We start from the raw sequence: 26,147 nt of genomic DNA, 5'->3' as shown, positions 1-26,147 counted from the left end.
GGGAGTTTGTTAGAAATGCAGACTGTCAGGCCCCTCCCAGACCTACAGACTCAGAATTTGCTTTAACAAGATCCCCAAATGATGTACACTAAGGTTCCATGACCACTTTTGATGATTTGTATTCACATGAAAGTCTGCATGACCACCTGCCCAAATTCTCTAAATTTGTCGTTATCAAAAGCATATTTTAAGTAATAGTGTTGAATTTATCTAATTAATATAGTCAATACCTATATTCTTCTTAGCAGCATTTTAAGTAACGTATTGTTGGCCAAAAGCTAAAGGTCATTGAATAGTATAGTATTCTATGAACCTATTTTTAGCAACATATTTATAAGGAAGATAAATATGAATAAAATGACAATTATATTCTCAAATATATTAATAAAGGATACGTTCATAAGTGTATTCATTTAATGTATATTCTTAGTCTTTGAAAACAAATATTTTTTGGTAAATTGCTAAATTTGGAAAACTGGTCATTTGGTGAAATGCTCACTTGACAAATTAGGCCTTAAAGTAAATGGTATTTGGTACATTGATTTTCAGTGATCAGCCTCTTCCAGTGGGTAATACCTAGCATGGCAACTCTATTAGTTTTTGAACTATACTTCTCTTTTTTCACTGTGGTTTTAAAACCACATGAGTAATCTGATTAATATTAAGGCAATATTAAGTAGGATTAAGAGCAGATCCGAGTTTGAGTACTCAATCCACTCCATGTATGATCTTTATTAAATTATTTAACTCTCTAAGACTATGTTTCCCTAGTCCCCAGTACTGTTATATAATTAATAATAATACAGAAATCCCTAGTGTGTATTATTCTCAAGTTTTTATTTAAATTCCAGTTAACATACAGTGTGATATTAGTTTCAGGTGTAGAATTAATGACTCATCACTTCCATACAACACCCAGTGCTCATCACAAGTGCCCTCCTTAATCCTCATCACATATTTAGCCCATCTCCCTACCAACTTCCCCTCCAGCAACCCTGTTTGTTCTCTATAGTTAAGAGTCTGTTTCCTGGTTTGACTCTCTTGATTTTTTTCCCTATGTTCATCTGTTTTGCAGCTTAAATTTCACATGAGTGAAGTCATAGAGTATTTGTCTTTCTCTGACTGACTTATGTTGCTTAGGATAATACTCTCTAGCTCCATCCATGTCATTGTAAATGGCAAGATTTCATTCTTTTTGATGGCTGAGTGATATCCCATTGTATATATTCATACCACATCTTTATCCATTCATCAGTCGATGAACATTTGGCTCTTTGCATAATTTGGCTATTATTGATAATGCTGCTATAAATATTGGGGTGCACATGCCCCTTTGAATCTGTATTTTTTTTAACCTTTGGGTAAATACCTAGTAGTGCAATTGCTGGGTCATAGGGTAGTTCTATTTTTAATGTTGTGAGGAACCTCCATGCTGTTTTCCAGAGTGGCTGCACCAGTTTGCATTCCCAATAACAGTGTAAGAGGGTTCCCCTTTCTCTGCATCTTTGCCAACACCTGTTGCTTCCTGTGTTGTTAATTTTAGCCATTCTGACTGTATGAGGTGCTATCTCATTATAGTTTTAATTTGTATTTCCCTAATGATGAGAGATGTTGAGCATCTTTTCATGTGTCTGTTAGCTCTCTGTAGGTCTTCTTTGGAAAAATGTTTATAAATGTTTCCTGCCCATTTTTAACTGAGTTATCTGTTATTTTTTTTGGATATTGAGCTTTATAAATTTTTATATATTTTGGATACTAACCCTTTACTAGATATGTCATTTGCAAATATCTTCTCCCATTCTATAGGTAGCCTTTTAGAGCTGTTGATTGTTTCTCTCTGTGCAGAAGCTTTTTGTTTTGATGAAGTCCCAATAGTTTATTTTTGCTTTTGTTACCATTGCCTCAGACGACATATCTAATAAGAAGTTGCTATGGCCAATGTCAAAGAGGTTACTGCCTGTGTTATCCTCTATAGTTTTTATGGTTTTGGGTCTCACATTTAGGTATTTAATCCATTTTGAATTTATTTTTGTGTTTGGTGTAAAAAAGTGGTCCAGTTTCATTCTTTGACATGCTGCTGTCCAGTTTTCCAACGCCATTTGTTGAAGAGATTTTTTTTCCAACAGATATTCTTTCCTGCTTTGTTGAAGATTAACTGACCATACAGTTGTGGGTTTGCTTCTTGGTTTTCTATTCTCTTCCATTGATCTATGTGTCTGTTTTTGTGCCAGTACAATACTCTCTTGATCATTACAGCTTTGTAATATAACCTGAAGTCCAGAATTCTGATGCCTCCAGCTTTGCTTTTCTTTTTCAAGGTGATTTTGGCTATTCAGGGTCTTTTGTAGTTCCATAAAAGTTTTAGGATTGTTTGCTCTAGCTCTGTAAAAAATGCTGGTGGTATTTTGATAGGAATTCTATTAAAAGTGTAGATTGCTTTGGGTGGTATAGACATTTTAACAATATTTGTTCTTATAGTCCATGAGAATGGAACATTTTTCCACTTCTTTGTGTTATCTTTAATTTCTTTCATCAGTGTTGTTTCCAGAGTACAAATCTTTTACCTCTCTGTTTAAGTTTATTCCTAGGTATATTAAGGTTTTAGGTATAATTATAAACGAGATTGAATCCTTTATATCTCCTTCTGTTGCTTTATTATTGATGTATAGAAATGCTACAGATTTCTGTACATTAATTTTGTATCCTAGGACTTTACTGAATTTGTGTATCTGTTCTAATGGTTTTTTGGTGGAGTCTTTTGAGTTTTCTGTGGGAATATCATGTCATCTGCAAATAGTGACATTTTTATTTCTTCCTTGCCAATTTGGATGCCTTTTATTTCTTTTTGTTGTCCGATTACTGAGGCTAGGACTTCCATTACTACATTAAATATCAGTAGTAAGAGTGGGCATCCCTGTCTTGTCCTGACCAGAGAAGAAAAGCTCTCAATTTTTCCTCATTGAGGATGATATTAACTGTGGGTTTTTCATAGATGCCCTCTATTATGTTGAGATATGTTCCCTCTAAACCTACTTTGTTGAGAGTTTTTATCATGAATGGATGTTGAACTTTGTCAAATGCTTCTTTTGCATCTATTGAAAGGATCATGTGGTTCTTATCCTTTCTTTTATTAAAGTAGTATATCATATTGATTGATTTGTGAATGTTGAATCACTCTTGTAACTCAGGAATAAATCCCACTTGATGGTGGTGAATGATCCTTTTAATGTACTGTTGGATTCAATTTGTTAGTATTTTGTTGAGAATTTTTGCATCCATATTCATCAGGGATATTGGCCTGCAGTTCTCTTTTTTAGTGGAGTCTTTGGTGTTGGAATCAACAATGCTGGCTTTGTAGAATGAGTTTGGAAGTTTAACTTCCATTTCTATTTTTTGGAATAGTTTGAGAAGAATAGGTATTAACTCTTTTTAAAATGTTTGGTAGAATTCCCCTGTGAAGCCATCTGGCGCTGAACTTTTGTTTGTTGGGAGATTTTTTAAAAAGATTTATTTATTTTAGAAAGGGAGGAAGAGAGAGAGCATGCACACAGGAGCAGGAGGGGCAGAGGGAGAGGGAGAGAGAATCTCAAGCAGAATCAACAAACAGAAAGAAATAGAAAACTTGAACAGACCAGTAATCAGGAAAGAATTGAATCAGTAATCAAAAATCTCTCAATCTTGGGACACCTGGGTGGCAATAAAATCTTTATAAAAAAATCTCCCAATCTGTGACTGGTTGGTGCAGTTGGTTTAGCATCTGACTCTTAGTTTCTGCTCAGGTCCTATCTCAGGGTGGTGAGATTAAGCCGCCCAATCAGGCTCTGTGCTCAGTGTTGATTCTGCTTGACCTTGTGGTCATGACATCCAGATAGTTTTGAATCTCAGTTGTTGCATTTTTTTTCATTTCTGAATTGTTTTTCAACTCTTTTATCTCTGTGGTTAGGGTTTCCCTGATGTCTTCAATGCCCTTTTCTTTTCTTTTCTCTTTTTTAAAGATTGTATTTATTTATTCATGAGAGACACAGAGAGAGAGGCAGGTACATAGGCAGAGAGAGAGAAACAGGCTCCATGCAGGGAGCCTGATGTGGGACTCAATCCCGGGACTCTAAGATCACGCCCTGGGCCGAAGGCAGGCACTCAACCACTGAGCCACCCAGGCATCCCCCATGCCCTTTTCAAGCCCAGAAGAGTATGCTTATATTGTTGTTTTAAATTCTCCTTAAGACATGTTACTTATATCTATTTCAATCAATCTCTGGCCATCCCTTTTTCTTGTTTTTTCTTTTGGGATAAATTCCTCCGTCTTGGCATTTTGTCTAGGTATCTGTCTGCTTCTCTGTGTTAGGAAAACCTGTTATACTTCCTGCCTCTGAGACTAATGGCTTTTTGAGAAAGAAGTCATATGGTGTCCACAGCCAGGCACTTCAGGGAGTCTTTGGTATGTACTGCATGCATTCTGCTGCTGTCCTTTGGCTGCTTTATCCCTCAGGTCAGTCCTCTGCAGAAGCTCTCCTTGCCTGCAATGGGCAGTGTTTGGACCTAAGCTAGAGTGTGGCAAGTTTTAACCAGGTGTGCTCTTGTCTACTTGTTAAATGAGACCTGATGCTACTTCCACTAGAACTGAAGACTTGCAGAACCCTATGGTCAGTAAATGTGGTGCACATGAGGGTTTCTGCTGCCCTTCTGGGGACGTGGCCTACTGTGCTGGTCTTTAAGCATACTTGCTGAAGAAAAGGAGTACTAACAGAGTGCAGGAAGGTGGGACTTGTTGTAAGCAGAGTATGCAGCCAGTATTGGTGCTGTGCTATTTGCTGAAGTTTGTTAATACTGAGGGACAGGGGAGGAAAATGTGCCAGCCAGCTCCTTTGTCCCCAGACAGGGGACTTTGTGTTTTCTACTCTCAGGGAAGCACTCCCAGAAGAATGAATAATTTCCCCTCATGTGTCCCAGGTGTTTTTCAGATCGCTATTTTCACACTATCTGCCTCTGGGTTGCTGACCTGCCTGGCACAGCAGAGTACACTTTGGGCTCTATCCCAGCCAAGCCTTCTGACATTTAAAAACTCTAAACTTTAGGGACCTGGTATGGCAGGGACCTGCACTGGTCTCGGGGATGTTCTCTCCATGCTGGGACTGATGCAGGTTTGACCTAGAAGGGTAACCATACCAGAGTGCAGGGGCAAGGGATTTAGAGCAAAGGAGGCTAAACAGCCAGTATCTGGTTTAGCCACCCTCCAAAGGTGTCTCTGCATTTATGCTGAAGAGCAGGGGAGGGAAATAGTGCCCAGCAGCTGCTTCGTCCCTGGAGAGGTGTCTCTACGAATGCTACCTCTCACAGATGCAGGAAAAATGAACAGTCTCTCTTTCTGTGCCTTATGCAATCCTCAGGTTGTGCTATTTGCCCCATAGATGCTTGCCTGCCTTCTCTCCAAAAGTAGGGCAGTGCCCTTAGGGCTCTATCCCAGCTAACCCCACAGACCTCTAAATCTCCAGTCTTTGAGACCTGCTGGTTGCAAAAACTCACAAAAATCAGCCCCTCTCATTATCCCAGACAATGGCTTTGGGGAAGTATTCTCCTTGTGTGTATCCCTGTGTGCTCTATTTTCTCTCACCTTTCTCTGCAAACAGGGCCCCCTCCCCTCCACAGCACCCACAATCCATTTCTCCCCCAAACATGTCTCCCCACTTCCTACCTTCCTCAACGTGGCCTCTTCTCTCCCATTAATTGTGAAGTTTGTTCTGTCAGTCCTCAGGTAGATTTCTTGGGTATTCAGAATGATATCTAGCTGTGTTTAAGAGACAAGGCAAGCCTAGGGTCCTCCTACTATACCACCATCTTAGCTCCTCTTGTGTGTATTAATAATAATATTAATAAGAAGAATACATATCCCATGTTAATCACTTTAATTCTTGTGTAATCATTCTGCCATCAAGGCATTTCATTTGCTTTTAGATGAGGAAAATAAAATGAGCAAAAAGTCACACTGATATTCTTCATCTTATTTCCTAACTTGGAGAAATGCCTGAATATCCATTTTCCCAGAAAAAATACTGGCAAAGATGATTGATGATCTGGGTCTTTTATCTTGTTTTTAATTTCCTCGGCTTGTATCTATGATCTCTGCTCCAGATGCAACATCTCTTTTCTAAGAGATTGTCAGTCATTCTAGGATGCAGAAAACAGTGCTATTTGCCTTTAGCCCCCTCAGTACCCAATGACAGATTCTCCTACAGAATATTAGCAAACAGAAGAATGGGGCCAAAAGAGATAAACAGTTTGAGGCCAATGGTGTGACTAAGGTATGATTGGAGTACAAAAAAATTCTCAGGAAATTTCCATATCTAATTCAAATGAGAGGTAATTTTACCAGCTCTCATGCAGTTTAAAAGGGAAGAATTCAAGTAAAAAAGACAATTCAAGTTATCCATAACAATATATACTATAACCAATTCATTACCTGTGTTTTCTTAGGGAAAAAAGTGAAATGAGATTTCCTATCATAGGGAAATAAGAGTCTTACCCATCTTCAAATGATATGTCAAGATCAGCTCTGCTATTAGTTTTGAATTAAAAATAAATTATGTAGGCTCAGTGAACTGACTGACACCCTGTGTTAACATAATGCTTTCACCCTTTCTGATATCCATTCATCTTTTGATGGACACCGAGGCTCCTTCCACAGTTTGGCTATTGTGGACATTGCTGCTAGAAACATCGGGGTGCAGGTGTCCTGCCATTTCACTGCATCTGTATCTTTGGGGTAAATCCCCAGCAGTGCAATTGCTGGATCACAGGGTAGCTCTATTTTTAACTCTTGGAGGAACCTCCACACAGTTTTCCAGAGTGGCTGCACCAGTTCCCATTCCCACCAGCAGTGCAAGAGGGTTCCCCTTTCTCCACATCCTCACCAACATTTGTTGTTTCCTGTGTTGTTAATTTTTCGCATTCTCACTGGTGTGAGGTGGTATCTCATTGTGGTTTTGATTTGTATTTTCCTGATGGCAAGTGATGTGGAGAATTTTCTCATGTGCTTGTTGGCCATGTCTGTGTCTTCTTTGGTGAAATTTCTGTTCATGTCTTTTGCCCATTTCATGATTGAATTGTTTGTTTCTTTACTGTTAAGTTTAATAAGTTCTTTATAGATCTTGGATACTAGCCCATTATCTGATATGTCATTTGCAAATATCTTCTCCCATTCTGTAGGTTATCTTTTAGTTTTGTGAGACTCCTAACTCTGGGAAATGAACAAAGGGTAGTGGAAGGGGAGGTGCGTGGGAGGATGAGGTGACTGGATGACAGGCACTGAGGGGGGCACTTGACAGGATGAGCACTGGGTATTATGCTCTATGTTGGCAAATCAAGCTCCAATAAAAAATTATACAAAAAAACTCATAATGCTTTTACAATGTGCTACATCAAAGGCGGAGAAGGAAATTATCAAGTCATGTTTACTCTTTGCTGGGTACTTCACACAAGTTATATCATTTACCATAGCCCTGTGAGGCAGATGTTCTATCATTGATAAGAAATTAAGATTGAGGTTAAATGACTTGCCCCAAAACAAAAAGTTGAAAAATGCAAAACTAAGCTCAAACAACAGGACTCTCTGCCTCTCAAGTTCATGTTCTTTGTAATGCTCTATGCAGCTCTCAGGGCCTAAAGTATACTGGAGAAAGCCCACCTGATTTCATATGGCAAGAGGCACAATCATAAGTTTTGGGCCATCAAAAACTAACATTACAATCACACAAATTATTTTACCTCTATTTCCTTATCTATAATATTAGAAGTTAGATTACAAGATGGTTAAGGCCTTCTGCCACTTCCAAAAGAATGTTATGTTATGTTACCTGGTACACAGAACAGTTTTATATACATGCCTTGCTCATTTATTTAATTGTTCATTCATTCATTCATTTAAAAACTTAATTTATTTAAAAATGCATTTAACAACTATATTTATTAAATGTTCACTTCGTTTTCCTACATTGTTTCCATACCAATACTGTTTGTCCCAAAAGGATATTTTTTTTCTAAAGGATATTTTTTAAATCTTTAGGAAAATGCCAGCATAGATGGAGTCTGACCTGACATAGTCTCTAGCTACCAAATATACAAATAGCTATTTATATGAAGTTGGATTGCTTATTAATCCTAGTACTAATGAAGTATTAATCCTGCTATTAATGAAGCTGAAATTTCTTCTCAGAATAATAATGGTAATAATAATAACAACAATAATAATAATAATAACTACCATTTATTCAAGATCTCTTTGGGAGAAGATGCTTTGTGTTCATTACATCATTTTCATGGCTTATACATCAAATTCTTTTTGTGATATTTTATAAATATTGAATCAGCACAGGAATTTGATAAAAGTAATAAGATACAGAAGATGGGAAGTTTTACAGTCTCAAAATGTGCGGCAGATTCTGTCTTGTTCAGTGCCGAGTCAAGGCAGAAGTATTAGCTATATTAGGATGACAAATGAAATGTCTATTTGTCAATGCTTTATGTTCATTGACAATTCTCTACTGATTCAAGTGTAAAATTTTCATGCATTTAATAGATGCATTTTGCCAGTAATATATAAAAACCATTAATAATTTACTTAATCCCTGCTCAGTTGAACCCCCAAAACCATAGCCCTGAGTAAATTTATTTCTAAGGAACAGACAGCCTTGGAATCAAGTGAAAAGAGTCACTATTGTATTATGTCAAAATATTTTAAGCTTGAAGCTGCCACCACATTCCTTTGATGAAATAGCAATCAGCCAGTTCCTGCCAAAAAGGAAAAGAATTAGTTGCATGCAGCAACCAACACAGCATTAAACACTACACATGGTAGAACTAATAGATTTGCTACTCATTGAGCCAGCAGAATGAGCTACATACCTGGGTTAGCAAATCTCAGGTTTTCAAAGTAGTGATTAGAGCTGATTGAGTGTAACAAAAATGGATCCTCTGGTTATGAAACTGAAGGCAGGTACAAGAGATTTTTCTTTTATTCCCCTTGGAAAAAATAATTCATAAAAAGGAGGACATGATGTAGGAAAGGTTCTTTTAACAAAAAGTTATTTATTTTCAATGGGAAATGTGCTATAGTGTGCACTTAATAGAACTTCAATATACTTCTCTTGTGTTTACCAAAATAATGGCCATTTGTACAGGGCTAGCTTGATATCTAAACAAAGCAGGCCTCACACCAGTGAGAATGGGGAAAATTAACAAGACAGGAAACAACAAATGTTGGAGAGGATGTGGAGAAAGGGGAACCTTCTTGCACTGTTGGTGGGAATGTGAACTGGTACAGCCACTCTGAAAAACAGTGTGGAGGTTCCTCAAAGAGTTAAAAATAGATCTGCCCTACGACCCAGCAATTGCACTGCTGGGGATTTACCCCAAAGATACAGATGCAGTGAAACGCCGGGACACCTGCACCCCGATGTTTATAGCAGCAATGTCCACTGTGGAAGGACAATAGCCAAACTGTGGAAGGAGCCTCAGTGTCCATCGAAAGATGAATGGATAAAGAAGATGTGGTCTCTGTATACAATGGAATATTACTCAGCCATTAGAAACGGCAAATACCCACCATTTGCTTCGACGTAGATGGAACTGGAGGGTATTATGCTGAGTGAAATAAGTGAATCAGAGAAGGACAAACATTATATGGTCTCATTCATTTGGGGAATATAAAAAATAGTGAAAGGGAATATAGGGGAAAGGAGAGAAAATGAGTGGGAAATATCAGAGAGGGAGACAGCACATGAGAGACTCCTAACTCTAGGAAATGAACAAGGGGTGGTGGAAAGGGAGGTGGGCGAGGGGTGGGGGTGACTGGGTGACGGGCACTGAGGGGGGCACCTGATGGGATGAGCACTGGGTGTTATGCTATATGTTGGCAAATTGAACTCCAATAAAAAAATAATAATAAACAAAGCAGGCAAGATCTTGTCGTGTTTCTCCCAACCATTGTTCCCACCAACCTAATAAAGGGCTTGAAATTGCACTAATTCTCCCTTTGAGTTAAGAAACGTTATCTTAAAAAAAAAAGTTATCTTCCATGGAATGCCTGTTAACATAAATTTAAAAGGTTGAAACATAAAAATCATCAATTGTCTTTAGTCCATAAACTCAAATTCATGTGTTAATGTGTTAAATTGTTACAGTTACTGACATAGGACACAGAACAACTAATTCCGACAAGAAAAGGGCAAACAATGTATGAGGCCAAGTCCAAGGGCTACAAGTTAGAACAGTATAATTTAATGGGGAGACTCTGTCAGACAAGGGAAAGCACTGGTAAAAGAGAGGCATAGAAAGGAAGAAAGAAGGAATACAGATGTGAACTGTGCCTATATTTCAATTTTGCCTTAGGAAAGCACTGGTAATTTTGTTTGGATGTATCCATATCACCATATTCTGCTTTGCATATTTTTTAAAATGTAAACTTTCTCATTTGAAAATGATGGCCTTTCTGATTTTTCAGGATGAGATGCAGAATGAAAAACTCATCCTTATTTGACAATATGGGGAACTTCTGGTCCAAAAGAGAGAGGGCAAATAAAATAATATAGCTGCTGTTTAGAAAGAAGAGGTGAAGATGGCAATTGGGAGATTTGCTAATTATTATTATTTTCTTATTTTCTCCTGTCATTCGAGGGCACCAATGTGAATGCCTTTAGCTCTTGAGTAAGCCTTTGGGGCTCTCTATAAGCAGTTTTTAGTGGTGCACCATTGAGAACCATGAAAGACATATCGGATTCAGTCCTTGCTCTTAAAAACTTTTTCCCATACAGGACTTTGATATATCATTACAGATACAGAGCACTTGTCAATTGATTACAGCTATTTTAAACTCACCTAAACAATCTTGTTTGATTCTCATGGAAAGGTTTATTTGGTGTGCTTGGTTTTGAGTAGTTTTCTACTATAGGTGTAACATAAAGTGAGCCATGGTTTTAGCCATGGTTGCTTTTACTAGGGCACCCTGGCAAAACACAGGAAATTATGCTGGGAAAAAAGCATGTATGGTGGGAAAAAGTATGAAGGGTGGCAAGCAAGAAATGTACCAAGATGAGGAGTAACTATCTTTTTTACAAAAACTAAAAAATCCATAGGTAATGAAAATATGAGTTTTGTAGAATATCTCCTGTATTTTGTAGGAGGTCAACAACTGTTAAATCATTAATTTAAAAGGCACCGATTTAAAGTTATTAAGGATCCAGGATCTCAACAGTCCACAGTGCAAAGTCTCTGGCCTCCAGAGCAAAAAATTCTCAGTGATGACCTACCCTTTGCTTTTCTTTCTAAAAATGTGGGTTTTATCTGGTGTACATGAACTAAGGGTAGAGAATTTGGGAGATATATGGAATTGATAGTTCTATATTTTTTCTGCTAAATGTTTTTCAATCTTGAACTAAGAATGTCAGTAAGGAGGCTCGGCCATTTCTTTGTCTCATGTAGAATGAGAATTCAGTATTTGCCAGTATGAGGGTTATTGGCCTAGAAAGCATCATGAGAAGGGCATTTCGGGTACACTTGTTACTATATGCCATTTTTATCCATTATGCAGTTCTCTTTTTACAAACCCTCGTATCAAGGACTGACTTTCAATAGATTGTAGCAAGGGAGTTGCTCTACTACATACAAAACCCGACCCAGAAGCAAGTTGTTGGCAAATGGTTTTGCACACGGTTCCCCATGAACATGCTTTGTGTGACTGGTAAGGGGGCAGCCCCCTTTCTGGCTAAACCCATTTCCCAGGAGGAGGGGCTCTTGGATCCGGCCACCTGGAAGGTGAGGATGATGGGGGACAGCTATGAGGCCCCAAGGCACTGCCCTATTATTCTGCCTGGGAAGGATTCTGACTTAGAGGTGTTCAGTTATAATCCCACAGATGGATTTACCCATGTTTTAATTTACATTAAATCTTTCTGGAAGAAATCAGAAATGGGAGGAAATGAAGAAAAGAATAAAAAGAGAAAGGAAGCAGAGAGGAAAGGAGGCTGGTTCACAGGAAGGCAGGAAGGCTATAGTATTAACAGCTTAACCATTTTACCTATTTTTCAATACTGTAACTTTAGCTGGGAGAAGGAAGTTAAACAAGAGAGGATATTTCCAATGAAAAATAGTGTCCTAGGAATGCCTAGGTGGCTCAGTGGTTGAGCTTCTGCCTTCAGCTCAGGGCATGGTCCCGGAGTCCGGGGATTGAGTCCCACATTGGGCTCCCCTCGAGGAGCCTGCTTCTCCTTCTGCTTATGTCTCTGCCTCTCTCTCTCTCTGTGTCTCTCATGAATAAATAAATAAAATCTTTTAAAACAAAAAGAAAGAAAAATAGTGTCCTAGATCAAAAAGGAAAGTAGGTTCTTCCTCTCTAATGTTATAAAGAACTGCCCACTCTCCCATATGATTTGCAGTTGACCCATGTCTTAGATTAGGTTCCTAAAAGCAGCTCCTGAGATAGAAATTCTTGTGTAAGTGATTTATTGAGAGATTGCTCTCAGAAGAATCTTGTAAAAGGATAAAGGTGTAAAGATAGAGCAGAGGAAAAGCAAAGGGAAGATGTGGTGTCAGCTGGAGACTAACTTCAGCTTGATCCCCTAGAGAGTTCCAAACCTTAATTTCATATTAAGACATGATGGCCAGGCTTTGGTACCTCAGTTTCTGTTAGTTATTGCCTGAAGACTGTCCTATGCCCCACAGGAAGGGGTGCTACTCTCCCAGGCAAGGCAGTTCCCCTCTCTCAAGGTCAGTTATTGCCAGAGAAGGGTGTAGCTGTGAGCCTTTAGCAGTTGACATTCACAGCAGCTAGCAAATGGATGCATTAGTTCAGTATACAGGATCTGAGTGAGGCAGCATCTACTACCATCCCTTTAACTCTAAAACCAGAAAGTTAAATGGCACTAAGGGTTTGGAGCAGTAAAAACAGTATTATCATATGGATCCTTTTGGACTAGTGCTGCTACCTAATTTCCAGGGCTCTTATTTGAGTCCTTATATGGAAAAATTTCTCAGTCAATTATAGGAGCTATAATACAGCATTTTCCTATTAGCCATACCTCTGCAGCTCATGCTTTAGAAGAGATTCCTAATTGCAATCCCACAGGTATAACCTTAAAAATTAGAATATAGTTTGAATTACTCTCCAAAAGCCCTAATAGAGGAAAACTCAATAAGGATATAAAATTACACTTTGAGATCTCTTTTACACCAAGCTGTAAGAGCAAAAGATTTTTGTTTTGTTTTGTTGTCTTTCTAACAGATTTTATTCTTGAAATAAGGGCTGTGTATTTATTATTACCAGTTTGTATCATTTCTGGGAAGTCTTTTAACAAGATATTAAAACTAAGATTGTGATTTGATGTCTCTCCTTCAGCCCCTATACTGCCAATTCTGAGTCTTTCAATGAGAGTTCTATCCCCCCCCATTCATTTGTCCCAATTGGCAGCTGTCACTAATCTCATACCTTCTCTACATTGGCTTTTTCTTATTTTCCATGTAAAATTTGAAGAAGAAAATGTTATATGACTATGAGAAAGGCAGGAGTAAGATTACCCTAACTTATTGAGTTGATCCCCCTTCTCAATTCCTAATAGTCTCAGATACTTGTCATGTTTTACTTAACCTATATTTTAATTTAAAAAGATGTTGATAGTACTTTTTTGTCTGAAATTATCCCTCTCCTGAAATGCTATATGCTAACTGTAATTCTGTCTTTAAAACTAATAAATACAAATGAGAACTAGTTGACATTCTACTCCAAACCAGCTAGCCTAGGTAAAAAGGCCTTTCCATAAAAGTAATGTGGTAGGCAAACTTCTAAGATGATCCCAAATTATCCCTGCCTCCTCCACACTCTTGTGTAATCCTTTCCCCCTTGAGAGTGGGCTGGACCTAGTGACTCACTTCTAATGAATAGAATATAACAAAAGCAACAGTATGTCACTTTTCAGATCAGGTTTCATAAAGGTTCTGGCTTCCATCTAGCTTTCCCTTTCTCATTCTCTTGCTTGTTTTCAGAGAAGATTGCTGCCATATTGTGAAATACTCTATTGAGAAGCTCATATGACAGGAACTAAGGGAGGCCCCTGGCCAACTGCCAGTGAGGAACTAAGTCTTTAGTCCAATGGCAAGAAACCAAATCCAAGATTGATGGGAAAATGACAGGAGGACCCTAACCTCATCCCACAGGTACAACTAGATAATACTCACATCAGTGTAAATAACCAAGAAAATGACCTTAATACTGGCAGAACAAACTCCCCAACTAAATGTAGAGAAGAAGACACATTTAAGAGTGTAGGAAGGATGGAGATAACGTCACGAGCCAAACAGACCTGTGGGACTGTCTGCAGGAGGGAAGGACACCCTAATATAGAGAGGGGAGAGAAACACATTGGGGAGCCTGCATAGGGAAGATGAATCCTCATAACAGTTGGCTTTGAAAACCAGGAAGCTGAATTTCATGAATTCTTACAACCAATGAGACATAAAACCTGGAATTTTAAAAATTAGTGTGGGATGCCTGGGTGGGTCAGTTGGTTAAGCCTCCTATTATTGATTTCACCTCAGGTCATGATCTCAGGATTGTGAAATTAGCCCCGTGTTGGACTCCACACTCAGCAGGGAGTCTGCTTGAGATTTTCTCCCTTTCCCTCTGCCCTTCCTTTTGCTCTCTCTCTCTCTCAATGTAAATAAATCTTTTTAAAAAATTAGTGGGCTTTGTTCTGGGAGCACTCAGAGGGTGAGAGGAAACTGAGTCCCCACTCTTACACAGACAAGACAACAGTCTACAGAGAAAGAGCATAGAAGCAGCAGTTTGAAAAACAGCTGGGGAATATGGGAGTGAGAGTTTATTTATCTCAGAACATGTTCTGGAGGGACAGAGATCATTGTGGGACTGGTCCAGGAACAAAGGAATTGGCAGGCGCTATTTCCCTCCCCTGCTCCCCACCATAAACACACAGCCACCTACAGGAAACAGTGCAGCAACTACACTCCCCACCTGGGTGCTTTAGTGGATCTGCCCCCTCTAGCCAGGCCTGCCTCAGGCTTGGTGATGAAGGTCCCCCCGCCCCCTGCAGAGGACCTGCACACAGACCTTATAAACACTGTGTATCTCACCCCCATGCATCTTTTGAATCATGCACCTTTTGAATCATCCTCCTCTTGACTAGAGCCAAAGGGGTACCACAAGCCTGGCAGTGTGAAAACCAGGAAGCTGAATTTCATGAATTCTTACAACCAATGAGACATAAAACCTGGAATTTTAAAAATTAGTGTGGGATGCCTGGGTGGGTCAGTTGGTTAAGCCTCCTATTATTGATTTCAATAATAGGAAAGGGGTACCACAAGCCTGGCAGTACCACAAGCCTGGCAGTGTGCAATAAGCCCCCAAGAGTTGACAGAACCACTCCAAATAGATTTTTTCCCTGGAGAGCGGGAAAGATAATCACGCATACCAGTCAGACTGCAGCCCCATCAATGGGCTGGGAGCAGATAGCTAGTCTGACGACAGACTCTGCCTACCAATGAAAGCTATTGCATCTTGCACATGCCTGATCTGACTCAACTGTAGCCCAAGGCAACCCCAGACTGATCCACTAACAACACAAAGACTAAACACTGCCCACAACAGGCAAAGAGAGCCACTGCAGATCATTGAACAGAAGAAAAAAGTGGCTCAGCCACAACAGCATGGCATATACAACACATGTAAAAATACCTTTGAAGTGCCAAGCTCCAGTGAAGGGAGACATTGTACTACTGCAGGGCACTACAGGATCTCTTCTCCATGAGGCCACTACTTTCAAGAGCAAGAGATATAGATGACTCTTCTAACACACAGAAAAAGACACAGAGAATTAGACAAAATGAGGAGACAGTGAATTATGTCTCAAATGAAAGAGGAGAAAAATCACAGAAAGATACCTAAGCCAAACGGAGATAAGTAACATGCCTGATAGAGAATTTAAAGTAATGATCTTTAAAATACTCATGGAAAAATGTAGAGGACTTCAGTGATAATTTTAACAAAGAGATAAAAAATAATCAATGAGAGATAAACACAATAAATGAAATTAAAAATACACTAAATGGAGGGGTGCCTGGGTGGCTCACGTCAATTAAATGGCCAGCTCTTGATATCAGTTCAGGTCATGACCTCAGGGTCCTAGAATTGAGGCCCATATTGGGCTTCATGCTCAGATAGGATTCTCTACCCCTCTCCTACTGCCCCTCCTCCACTCTCTCAAATAAATAATTAAAAAAAATAAATATACAAGTTGAAATAAATAGACTAGAGGAAGTAGAAGAATAGACCAGAAACCTGGAGGACAGAGCAGTAGAAAGTAATCAAGCCAATCGGGTGAGAGAAAAAAATATGCCAAATGACAACTGACTCAGGAAACTCAATGACACCATCAAGTGAAATAACATTTGCATTATAGGGACTCAAGAAGGAGAAGAAAAAGAAAAGGGGGCAGAAAAATTATTTGAAGAAATAATAGCTGATAACTTCCCTAATCTAGGGAAGAAAACAGAAATCCAGATACAGGAGGCACAGAGAACACCTAACAAAATCAACCTAAGGAAGTCTACACATAGTAGACTTACACACTTAATTACACATAGTAATTAAAATGGCAAATAAAAGAAGGAATAATAAAAGAGAATTTTAAAAGAAGCAAGAGAAAAGAAAACAGTTACACACAAAGGAAACCCCATAAGGTTATCAGCTGATTTTTCAGCAGAAACTTTACAAGCCAGAAGAGTGATATGATATATTCAGAGTGCCAGGGGGAAAAATCAGCAGCCAAGAAAATTTTATCTAGCAAGGCTATCATTCAGAATAGAAGGCTAGTTTCCCAGACAAACAAAATTTGAAGGAATTCATCACCACCAAACCAACTCTGTAAGAAACTTAAAGGAGAACCTTTGAGTGGAAAGACCAAAAGTAAGGGTAGAAGCACAAAAGCAGTAAACATAAGTATATCTGTAAAAACCTGTCAAGGGAGTCACAAAATAAATGGATGTAAAGGCCTTCCCAAAGTAAATTTACACAGTTATGGGGGAAACTGAGAGTTTTTCCTGCATCTGTTGGGTTTTTATTGCTTTTTTTTTTATTGCTTTTAACTTGAAATAATCTTTATGCCAAAGTGGCACATTTTGGAATGTCACATCCTGTACCCCTTCACTTATATACATGTTCAGGTGCTTTCCTCCCTACTTCTTTATGCTTTTGGTCTGCCTAAATCTCCATAGCAAAACCAAAAGTTTTTGAGCCCCTTTCTGCAGTTCCAGAAGTACCACTTTCAACTCAGTTCTCTTGGCTCCCCATTTCCACTGTCTTCCTCATCCTGGCCCTATCTAGGCAGGGAAGCTTGGGTATGGAAAGACCAGGAGGAGCCCAAAGGCAAGCGACAAACAGGAACTTTCAAAGAACTTGTTTGTTTTGCATCAACATTTATTTATGTAGTCAACATCGGGATATCAGAGTAACTCTACTGAGATCACATGGAGGTTCTTTGGAACTCAGTGCTCACTCACTATCAGCATAGGCCCTTTGTGCCCCTCTGACTTCTCACACCTCACAAGTGTATCTGTGACGTCACCTACTGTCATAGATAATGTTTATCCACCTTATGAAGAAGAAAATATTCCACATTGCTGAACCTTGGGTTTTCATACTACGGATGACATGACCCTCTCTGAACAGACCAGGAACTCCCTTACTCCAAGCTAAGGACACAGTGTCTTATTGTTTTGTTGTTTTAAGTTGTGGTTAAAAAAGAGGCATCAACTATAATTTAAGAAATAATAATAATAAAATAATGTAAAGTATAATAATACCATTTACCTAAAACACGGGGGAAGGAGGAGTAAATAATGGCTTCAAACTTAAGCAACCATCAACTTCATATAGATTGCTATATGCAGATGTTATATACAAACCAAACAGTAACCACAAATAAGAAATCAGTAATAGATAGGCAAAAACTAAAGAGAAAGGAAACTAAGTATATCAATAAAGAAAGCCAACTAATCATGAGAGAAGATAGCAAGGGAAGAAAGGAAGAGAGAATACTATAAAAACACCCACTAAAAATGACAATAAACATATACTTATCAATAATTACTTTGAATGTAAATGGACTAAATGCTCTAATCAAAAGACACTGGATAACAGAATGAATAAAACTACAAGACTCAACTATGTGCTGTCTATGAGAGACTCATTTCAGATGTGAAGACACTGAGGATTCCAAGTGAAGGGATGGAGAACCATTTATCATGCAAAAGAAGTGAAATGAAAGCTGGGGTAGCAATACTTATATCCAAAAAAATATATTTTAAACAAAGATTATAACAAGAGACAAAGAAGGACACTATACAATAATAGACGGAACAATCCAACAAGAAGATATAACAATTTATTTATGCACCCAACATGGGAGCACCCAAATACATAAAGCAGCTATTAACAAACATAAAGGAAATAATCAATAGCAATACAGTATTAATAAGTGACTTTAACATCACACTTAAATCAACGGATAGATCCAAACAGAAAATGAACAAGGAAACAGCGGCCTTGAATGACACACTGGACCAGATGGCACTAACATATATTCAGAACATTCCATCCTGGAACAGCAAAATACACATTCTTTCCAAGTGCACATGGAATGTTCTCCAAAATGGATCACTTGTTAGGCCACAGAACAAGTTTTAACAGATTAAAGAAGATAGAAGTCATGCATCCTCTCTGATGACAATGCTGTGAAACTAGAAATCAATTATGAGAAAAAAATCTGGAAAAAACAAATAAATCAAGGTTAAATAACATGCTATTAAACAATGAATAAATCACCCAAGAAATCAAAGGGACAATCAAAAAACACATGAAAACAAATGAAAATGAAAATACAACGGTCCAAAATCTTTGGGATGCAGCAAAAGCTGTCCTATTGCATATGTTTATAGCAATACAGGCCTACTTCAAAAGCAAGAAAAATCTCAAAGAAACAACCTAACCTTATACTAAATGAACTAGAAAAAAGAACAAATAAAATCCCAAACCAGTAAAAGGAAGTTTAGAGCAAAAATAAACAAAATAGAAACTAATAAAATAAAAAATAAAAGATCAATGAAGCCAGGAGCTGCTTCATTGAAAAGATCAACAAAATTGATAAATCATTACCCAGACTATCAAAAAAGAAAAAGAGAGACAGAGACTCAAACAAGCAAAATCACAAATGAAAGAGGAGAAATAACAACTGATACCACAGAAATACAAAGGATTGTAAGAGAATATTATAAAAAGTCATATGCCAACAAATTGGACAACCTAAAGGAAATGGATAAATGTAAGAAACATAAACTCCCAAAACTGAATCAGAAAGACATAGAAAATTTGAACAGACCAATTACCAGCAATGAAATGGAATCAGTCATCAAAAAACTCCTAACAAGCAGATGAATTCTACCAAACATTTAAAGCAGAATTAATACCGATTCTTCTCAAACTATTTAAAAAAAATAGAAGAGGAAGGAAAACTTCCAAATTCATTCTACAAGACCAGCATTAACCTGATACCAAGACTAGATAAAGACACAACAAAAAAGGAAACTTACAGGTCAATGTCTCTGATAAATATAGATGTGAAAATTTTCAACAAAATATTAGGAAACAGAATTCAATAATACAATGAAAATCATTCACTAACATCAAGTAGGATTTATTCCTGGGATGTAAAGGTGGTTCAATATTTGCAAATCAATCAATATGATACTCTGAAAACTAAAAACACTGATGAGGGACGCCTGGGTGGCTCAGCGATTGAGCGTCTGCCTTCCGCCAGGGCGTGATCCTGGGGTCCCAGGATCGAGTCCCATGTTGGGCTTTCTGCATGGAGCCTGCTTCTCCCTCTGCCTGTGTCTGCCTCTCTCTTTCTCTGTGTCTTTCATGAATAAATAAATAAAATATTTTTTTAAAAATAAAAAATAAAACACTGGTGAAAGAAATTGAAGATGACACAAATGGGAAGACAGTCCATAATCAAGGATTGGAGGAACAAATATTGTGGAAATGTCCATACTACCCAAAGCAATGTAGAGATTTAATGCAATCCCTATCAAAATACCAGCAGCATTTTTCACAGAACTGGAACAAGTTATCCTAAAATTTGTATGGAACCACAAAAGACCTCACATAGCCAAAGCTACCTTGAAAAAGAAAGACAAGGGTGGAGATATCAGAATTCCAGCTTTCAAGTTATACTACAAAGCCGTAGTAATCAAAACAGCATAGTAGTGGCACAAAAATGGACATATAATCAACAGAACAGAATAGAAAGCCCAAAAATAAACCTACCACTTAAGGTCAAATAATCTTAGACAAAGCAGTAAAGAATATGTAATGGAATAAAGATAATCTCTTCAACAAATGGTGTTGTCAAAACTGGACAGCTATATGAAAAAGAATGAAAATGGACCACTACCTCACATCATATACAAAAATAAATTCAAATGCATTAAAGACCTAAATGTGAGACCTAAAACCATAAAAATTCCACAAGAGAGCAGCGGCAGTAATTTTCCTGACACTGGCCATAACATTTTTCTAGATATGCATCCTAAGACAGGGAAAACAAAATCAAATAAATAAACAAACAAACAAACACCTACTGAGACTATATCAAAATAGGAAGTTTCTGCGCAACAAAGGAACAAAACAAAATGTCAACAAAACAAAAAGACAGCCTACTGAATGGGAGAAGATATTCAAATGACATATCCAATAATGGGTTACCATCCAAAATACATAAAGAACTTATACAATTCAATACCCCAAAAACAAATAATCCAATTAAAGTCAGAAGAAGAACAGACATTTCTCCAAAGTATATATACAGATGACCAACAGATACATGAAAAGATGCTCATCATCACTAGTCATCAGGGAAATGCAAATCAAAAACACAATGAACGATCATCTCACATCTGTCAGCATGGCTGAAATAAAAAACACAGGGATCAACAAGTGTTGGCAAGAATGTGGAGAAAAAGGAACCCTTTTACACTATTGGTGGGAATGCAAATTAGTGCAGCCATTGTGGAAAACATGGAGATTCTCCAAAAAATTAAAGATAGAATTACCATAGGATCCAGTAAATCTACTACTAGGCATTTACTCAAAAAATATGAAAACGCTAATTCAAAAACATATATGCACTTCTATGTTTATTGCAGCATTATTTACAAGAGTCCATTATGGAAGAAGCTCAAGTATCCATGCATAGATAAATGCATAAAGAAGAACTGGAATATATATATACACACATATATATATGGAATATATATATATGAATATTACTCAGCCATAGAAAAGAATGAAATCTTATCATTTGCAACATCATCAATCAGAAGGACAAATATATGATATATGATTTCACTCATGTAGAAATGAACAAACATAGGAAGAAACGAAAGAAACAAACAGGAAAACAGAGACAAACCTAAAAACAGACTCTTAACTATAGAGAACAAATAGATGGTTACCAGAGGGGAAGTAGGTGGTGGTGGGGATAGATGAAATAGGTAAAGCAGATTAAGAGTACGCTTTCTTGGGCAGCCCAGGTGGCTCAGCGGTTCAGCGCCGCCTTCAGTCCAGGGTGTGACCCTGGAGACCTGGAATGGAGTCCCACGTTGGGCTCCCTGCGTGGAGCCTGCTTCTCCCTCTGCCTGTTTCTCCCTCTGCCTCTCTCTCTCTGTCTCTCATGAATAAATAAATAAAATCTTAAAAAAAGAGTACACTTCCTTGATGAGCACTGCACAATATACAGAATTCTTGAATCACTATATTGTACATACACCTGAAATTAATTTAAGACTGTTTATTAACTATACTAGAATTAAAATAAAATTTAAAAAATAAAAATAAAAGGAAGTATAAGGAAGAAAAAAAGAACTGTATCCTATCAACAACTACTTGAGTAAGCTTGAAAACATGTACTCACCTCCAGTTGAGCCTTAAGACAAATACAGCCCCTGCCAACACCTTGATTGCAGCCTTTTCAGAGACCCTGAGATAGAAAGCCCAGCTATTACCAGATTCCTGACCCATAGAAATTATGAGATAATAAATAATATTGTCTTGAGGCATCAATTTTAAGAGTAATTTGTTATGAAGCATAGGTAATTAATACACAAAACTTCAATAATTTTTTTCTATTGTAAATTTGTCTCACATCCTTCCTTCTATGCTTAAAATGAAGTATATAAGTTTTTCACAAGTATTTTTGGCAGGTAATGACATAAATGTTGACAGTGATTGACTATTTGGATTCAAATTACCATTACTATTTTCACAGGGAATATAGGAGCTTTATGTAAATGTAGAAAGAAAAAGCCTAAATTTGATATAGAACATTCCCAAAACGTGAACTGAGAGCTCTTTTGCCTAAAATACAGATAAAAGCAATGTTCTTATATGCTGTCTTAAATTTTAGTGACTTTTGTTTAAAGTTTTACAAATTATTGAGCACCAGTGATGATACATTCATTTTTTCTCAAAGACATCCTGATGAAGCACTAAGCATTTTCACAATGCCAAAAAAAATTAAATATTGCTGAAAAAGAAAAGAAACAAAAAAGTAATCTAAGAGGCTAAAAAGCAGAGTAGTAAGTAGAATATTTGCAAGTCTTATATAGCAGCTATTTTTGTTGTCTATCATCATGTAGCAAATATATATGAGTCCTTGCGATATTTTAAAAATTATTTTTGAGAGACTTTTAAAGGCATGATTCATGAAAGTTAGCTTGATCCTTAATGATAATGAGAATAAGTTTTTTTGAATTACTTTGGAATTTCTCTAATCCTGGTTTCAGCCATTCAAGAGTCAGATGTGGATGAAGTCAACAATATACTCTAGCTACAGAACTCAGACTTAGCTTCTAGATTATTTATTCCTCTTCCTATACAGTCATTCTAAAATTAAACAAAATAAAATCCCTAACTTTTAAGAAAAGGATTCCAAATTTGAAAGTACTCATACAGGCTATCTCATTCTGGACCTTTAGGTATTACCTTCACTGGATTTAAAAGTCATGTATCTTTTTTGTGGCTTTCAAATGGCAAGAAATAGACTTTATTTGGTAGCGTTATGATTAGTTATTTGAGACAAAATATCCTACCATAAAATGAAATAACCAAATAGGCAAACATTCTTGTACCATGTTGGAAATTTTCTACAAATAGAGTGAGTGCATTCTGTTGAACACTATTATTTCTAGGCACTGAAATTACAAGGATGGATAAGATACTTGAATAGATAGCTACAATTTTAAGTATGCACAGATATGTACAATTACTTATACAACACAGAAGAGAAAGTCTTACTAAATGAGAAATAATTATCCAAGTAAATGTGTATGTGTTGGTTTGGGGAGGCGGTTGTTGAGACAATTCCAGAAAGAGGTGACAGCATGAGCTATGGTTCAAAAGCAAGAAACTGTATGTTATGTTCCAGGAATCTACACCAGACCAGAAAACACAAAATTCCCTAGCAACCCTGGCAAATAATTTTCACTCATATCCAAGGAGGAACTAAAATATTGTACCAAAACCTCTCCCTTCTAGCCCCATACATCTGTTACAGTTGACTGTTTATGTTGAAATTTATTATATGAAGAAATATACAGAAACCTCATGTAATTCAAAAGGTTTGATAATTTTCAACAATCTTTTTGCTATATCTATCAAGTCTTAAATTACAAAATACCTTCATAATTATAGATTTATATCTAGACTGGGTCAATCGTATTTGAATCTTTTAATTGTGAATAAGGAGCTGTTAGAGGGCCAGACCAGGTAAACATCAGAATACTTTTTCAGCAAAGGTTTTTTTTTTTTTTTTTTTCTGGGTGTGCTATAAGTTATCTAGGATTTTTGTAAGCATTTTCCTTATTCTACCCCAAATATAGCTACTCTACTCCAAGTATGCTTTTCTAAAGCAAAGACTGCCAGTTACACCCAAAAGATATTTCCTTAGCTGCCTGATTATTTCTCTGCCACCATTTATTATTTATATCACAGCCTTTCAACTTTTAGGTCATACTTAGAAATGTTGTCATGGGGACAGACTCTCCTTGGCCTTGTATTTGGCCCAGACAATAATCTCATGCCAAGAAATGTAAGACAGCAGTGAAAGATATAATGAAATATAATTAAAATCCCCCACATTTTTTGTTTATAGTAATCGCCTTGATTATTTATCTGTTTATTTTTGTCACTGCTCCAAAACATTATTTGTAGCCAATTTAGTGAAAGAATGGTGGAGCACATTTTTTATTGTTCATGAACTTTCTAGTAACTCATTTTTCTCCTGTAGAAAGATTTTATCATTCCATTTATTTTTTTTTGAGAGAGAGAGAGAGAGAGAGAGAGAGAGAGAGAGAGAGAGAAAGAGATGGAGGAGGGATAGAGGAAGAAGGAGAGACAGAATCTTAAGCAGTCTCCATGCCCAGCGTGGAGCTGGATACAGGACTTAATCTCACAATCCTGAGATCATGACCTGAGAAGAAATCAAGAGTCAGAGGCTTAGCCAACTGAGCCACCCAGGTGTCCCTAAAGGTAATGTATTTTAAAAATGGGATATTTTTTCCTGCCTGGGATGTCATACTAAAACTACCAATGAAATGCTACAACAAATTATAGTTCTATTTAATCAAGTCCTACTCTTAGATTTAATTTTTTAATTTCTCATTATAAACTCATTATTTTAGGTAGAAGAGAATCATTTAGCTAAAAAGTGTAATTTCCTTCCTCTTTCCATTTGAGTTTTTATAAAAGAGGACTTAAGAATTTACTAGACTACAAAGCAAAAATGTTAACAAAATAAGATTGTTTTCCATTATATTTAATTGGAAATTATGTGATTATGTATATGACAGATTATATAGACCTAATTATGTCCCAACCAAATTAAAAAGGTGGATCTGAGCTCTGTCCCTTGACATCAATTTTATAAAGGGCTTCTACTGTATTTTATGGGAACCTTACTCAAAATTATACTTCACCCTTAAGACAAGTAGCATTGATCTCATTAGTCTCAGGTGAAAGTTTTTAAATTTCTTTTTAGATTTTATTTATTTATCTGAGAGAGCACAAGCAGGAGGAGTAGCAGAGAGCATGGAAAAGCAGGCTCCCTGAGGAGCAGGGAGCCCAATGAGCAGGAAGCCGGATGTGGGGCTTGATCCCTGGACCTGGGATCATGATCTAAGCCAAAGGCAGACGCTTAACTGACTGAGCCATCTATGCAACCCTCAGGTGAAAGTTTTAACTTATACTATTCATTTGCATGACTAAAACTTTAAGTAGAAATGACCATATATTTCTTGGGAGGTCAAATGTACTATCAAATTACTGTAGACTGTACCATATGAGTGCATATTTGCACAGTTCCTTTCTCAGAAACCCATAGAAATGAATAAAATAAACTAAAAATAAGAAGAAAATTCCATCCAAAATAAGGCAATGAACCCCATCCCCCACACACATTTCCCTTGAAACTGATCTTGGAGAAGTATCTGTCATATACAATAAAATTTGAATCAAATTAAAAGAGATTTCCAAGATTGATGCACAGTGAAGGATGAAGTTATCAGGTATAAATGAGAGACTGTTGAAGAGTTACACCAAAATCTCTGAACCTGGAAATGAGGTCTGAGGAATGTTGGCAGGCCACAGTAGAAGCATTCCACTACAAGCCAGTTTCCACACGGCAGTATTACAAGGGAGACAGAAGTAAAGTCTACCATGTGGTTAAATGACTTTTGTTTTTCCATATTTTGCCTTTGAGCCAATCAGGATAGCATGGAGATGAGGTGGGACACAAAAAAGCTAGGAAATAGCAATGTACTAACCAGCTAAAATACAGTTAAGGCAAAAGGAGAAAAGAGTAGCTTTGTAGTCAAAATATACAGCTGCTTTAATAGAGTTCACTTAGTGAAGGTAAATAACACCAAATAAACAACAATGAAAGAAAGTATTTGGGCATTCAGTCTTTACACAAGAATCAAGAGAAACAATTAAAATTCTCTGTTTTCATCCCTCACCCCCCTCAAACATTGAATAA

General features: G+C 37.3%; 1 protein-coding gene across 1 annotated transcript in view; it reads right to left on the bottom strand.

The window, feature by feature from the left end:
* Nucleotides 1–26,147, bottom strand: part of LOC144308958 (uncharacterized) — a 159,040-nt gene that overhangs the window by 65,931 nt on the left and 66,962 nt on the right. Inside the window, exon 4 of the mRNA XM_077889906.1 lies at nucleotides 22,029–22,094. Coding sequence (XP_077746032.1) covers nucleotides 22,029–22,094 — 66 coding nt within the window. The remainder of the gene's footprint in view (nucleotides 1–22,028; nucleotides 22,095–26,147) is intronic.

Source organism: Canis aureus, chromosome X (genome assembly GCF_053574225.1).
Source record: "Canis aureus isolate CA01 chromosome X, VMU_Caureus_v.1.0, whole genome shotgun sequence".
Taxonomy (NCBI): Eukaryota; Metazoa; Chordata; class Mammalia; order Carnivora; family Canidae; genus Canis; species Canis aureus.
Note: the sequence above shows the minus strand (reverse complement) of the source record. Positions and strands in the feature narration are given on the sequence as shown.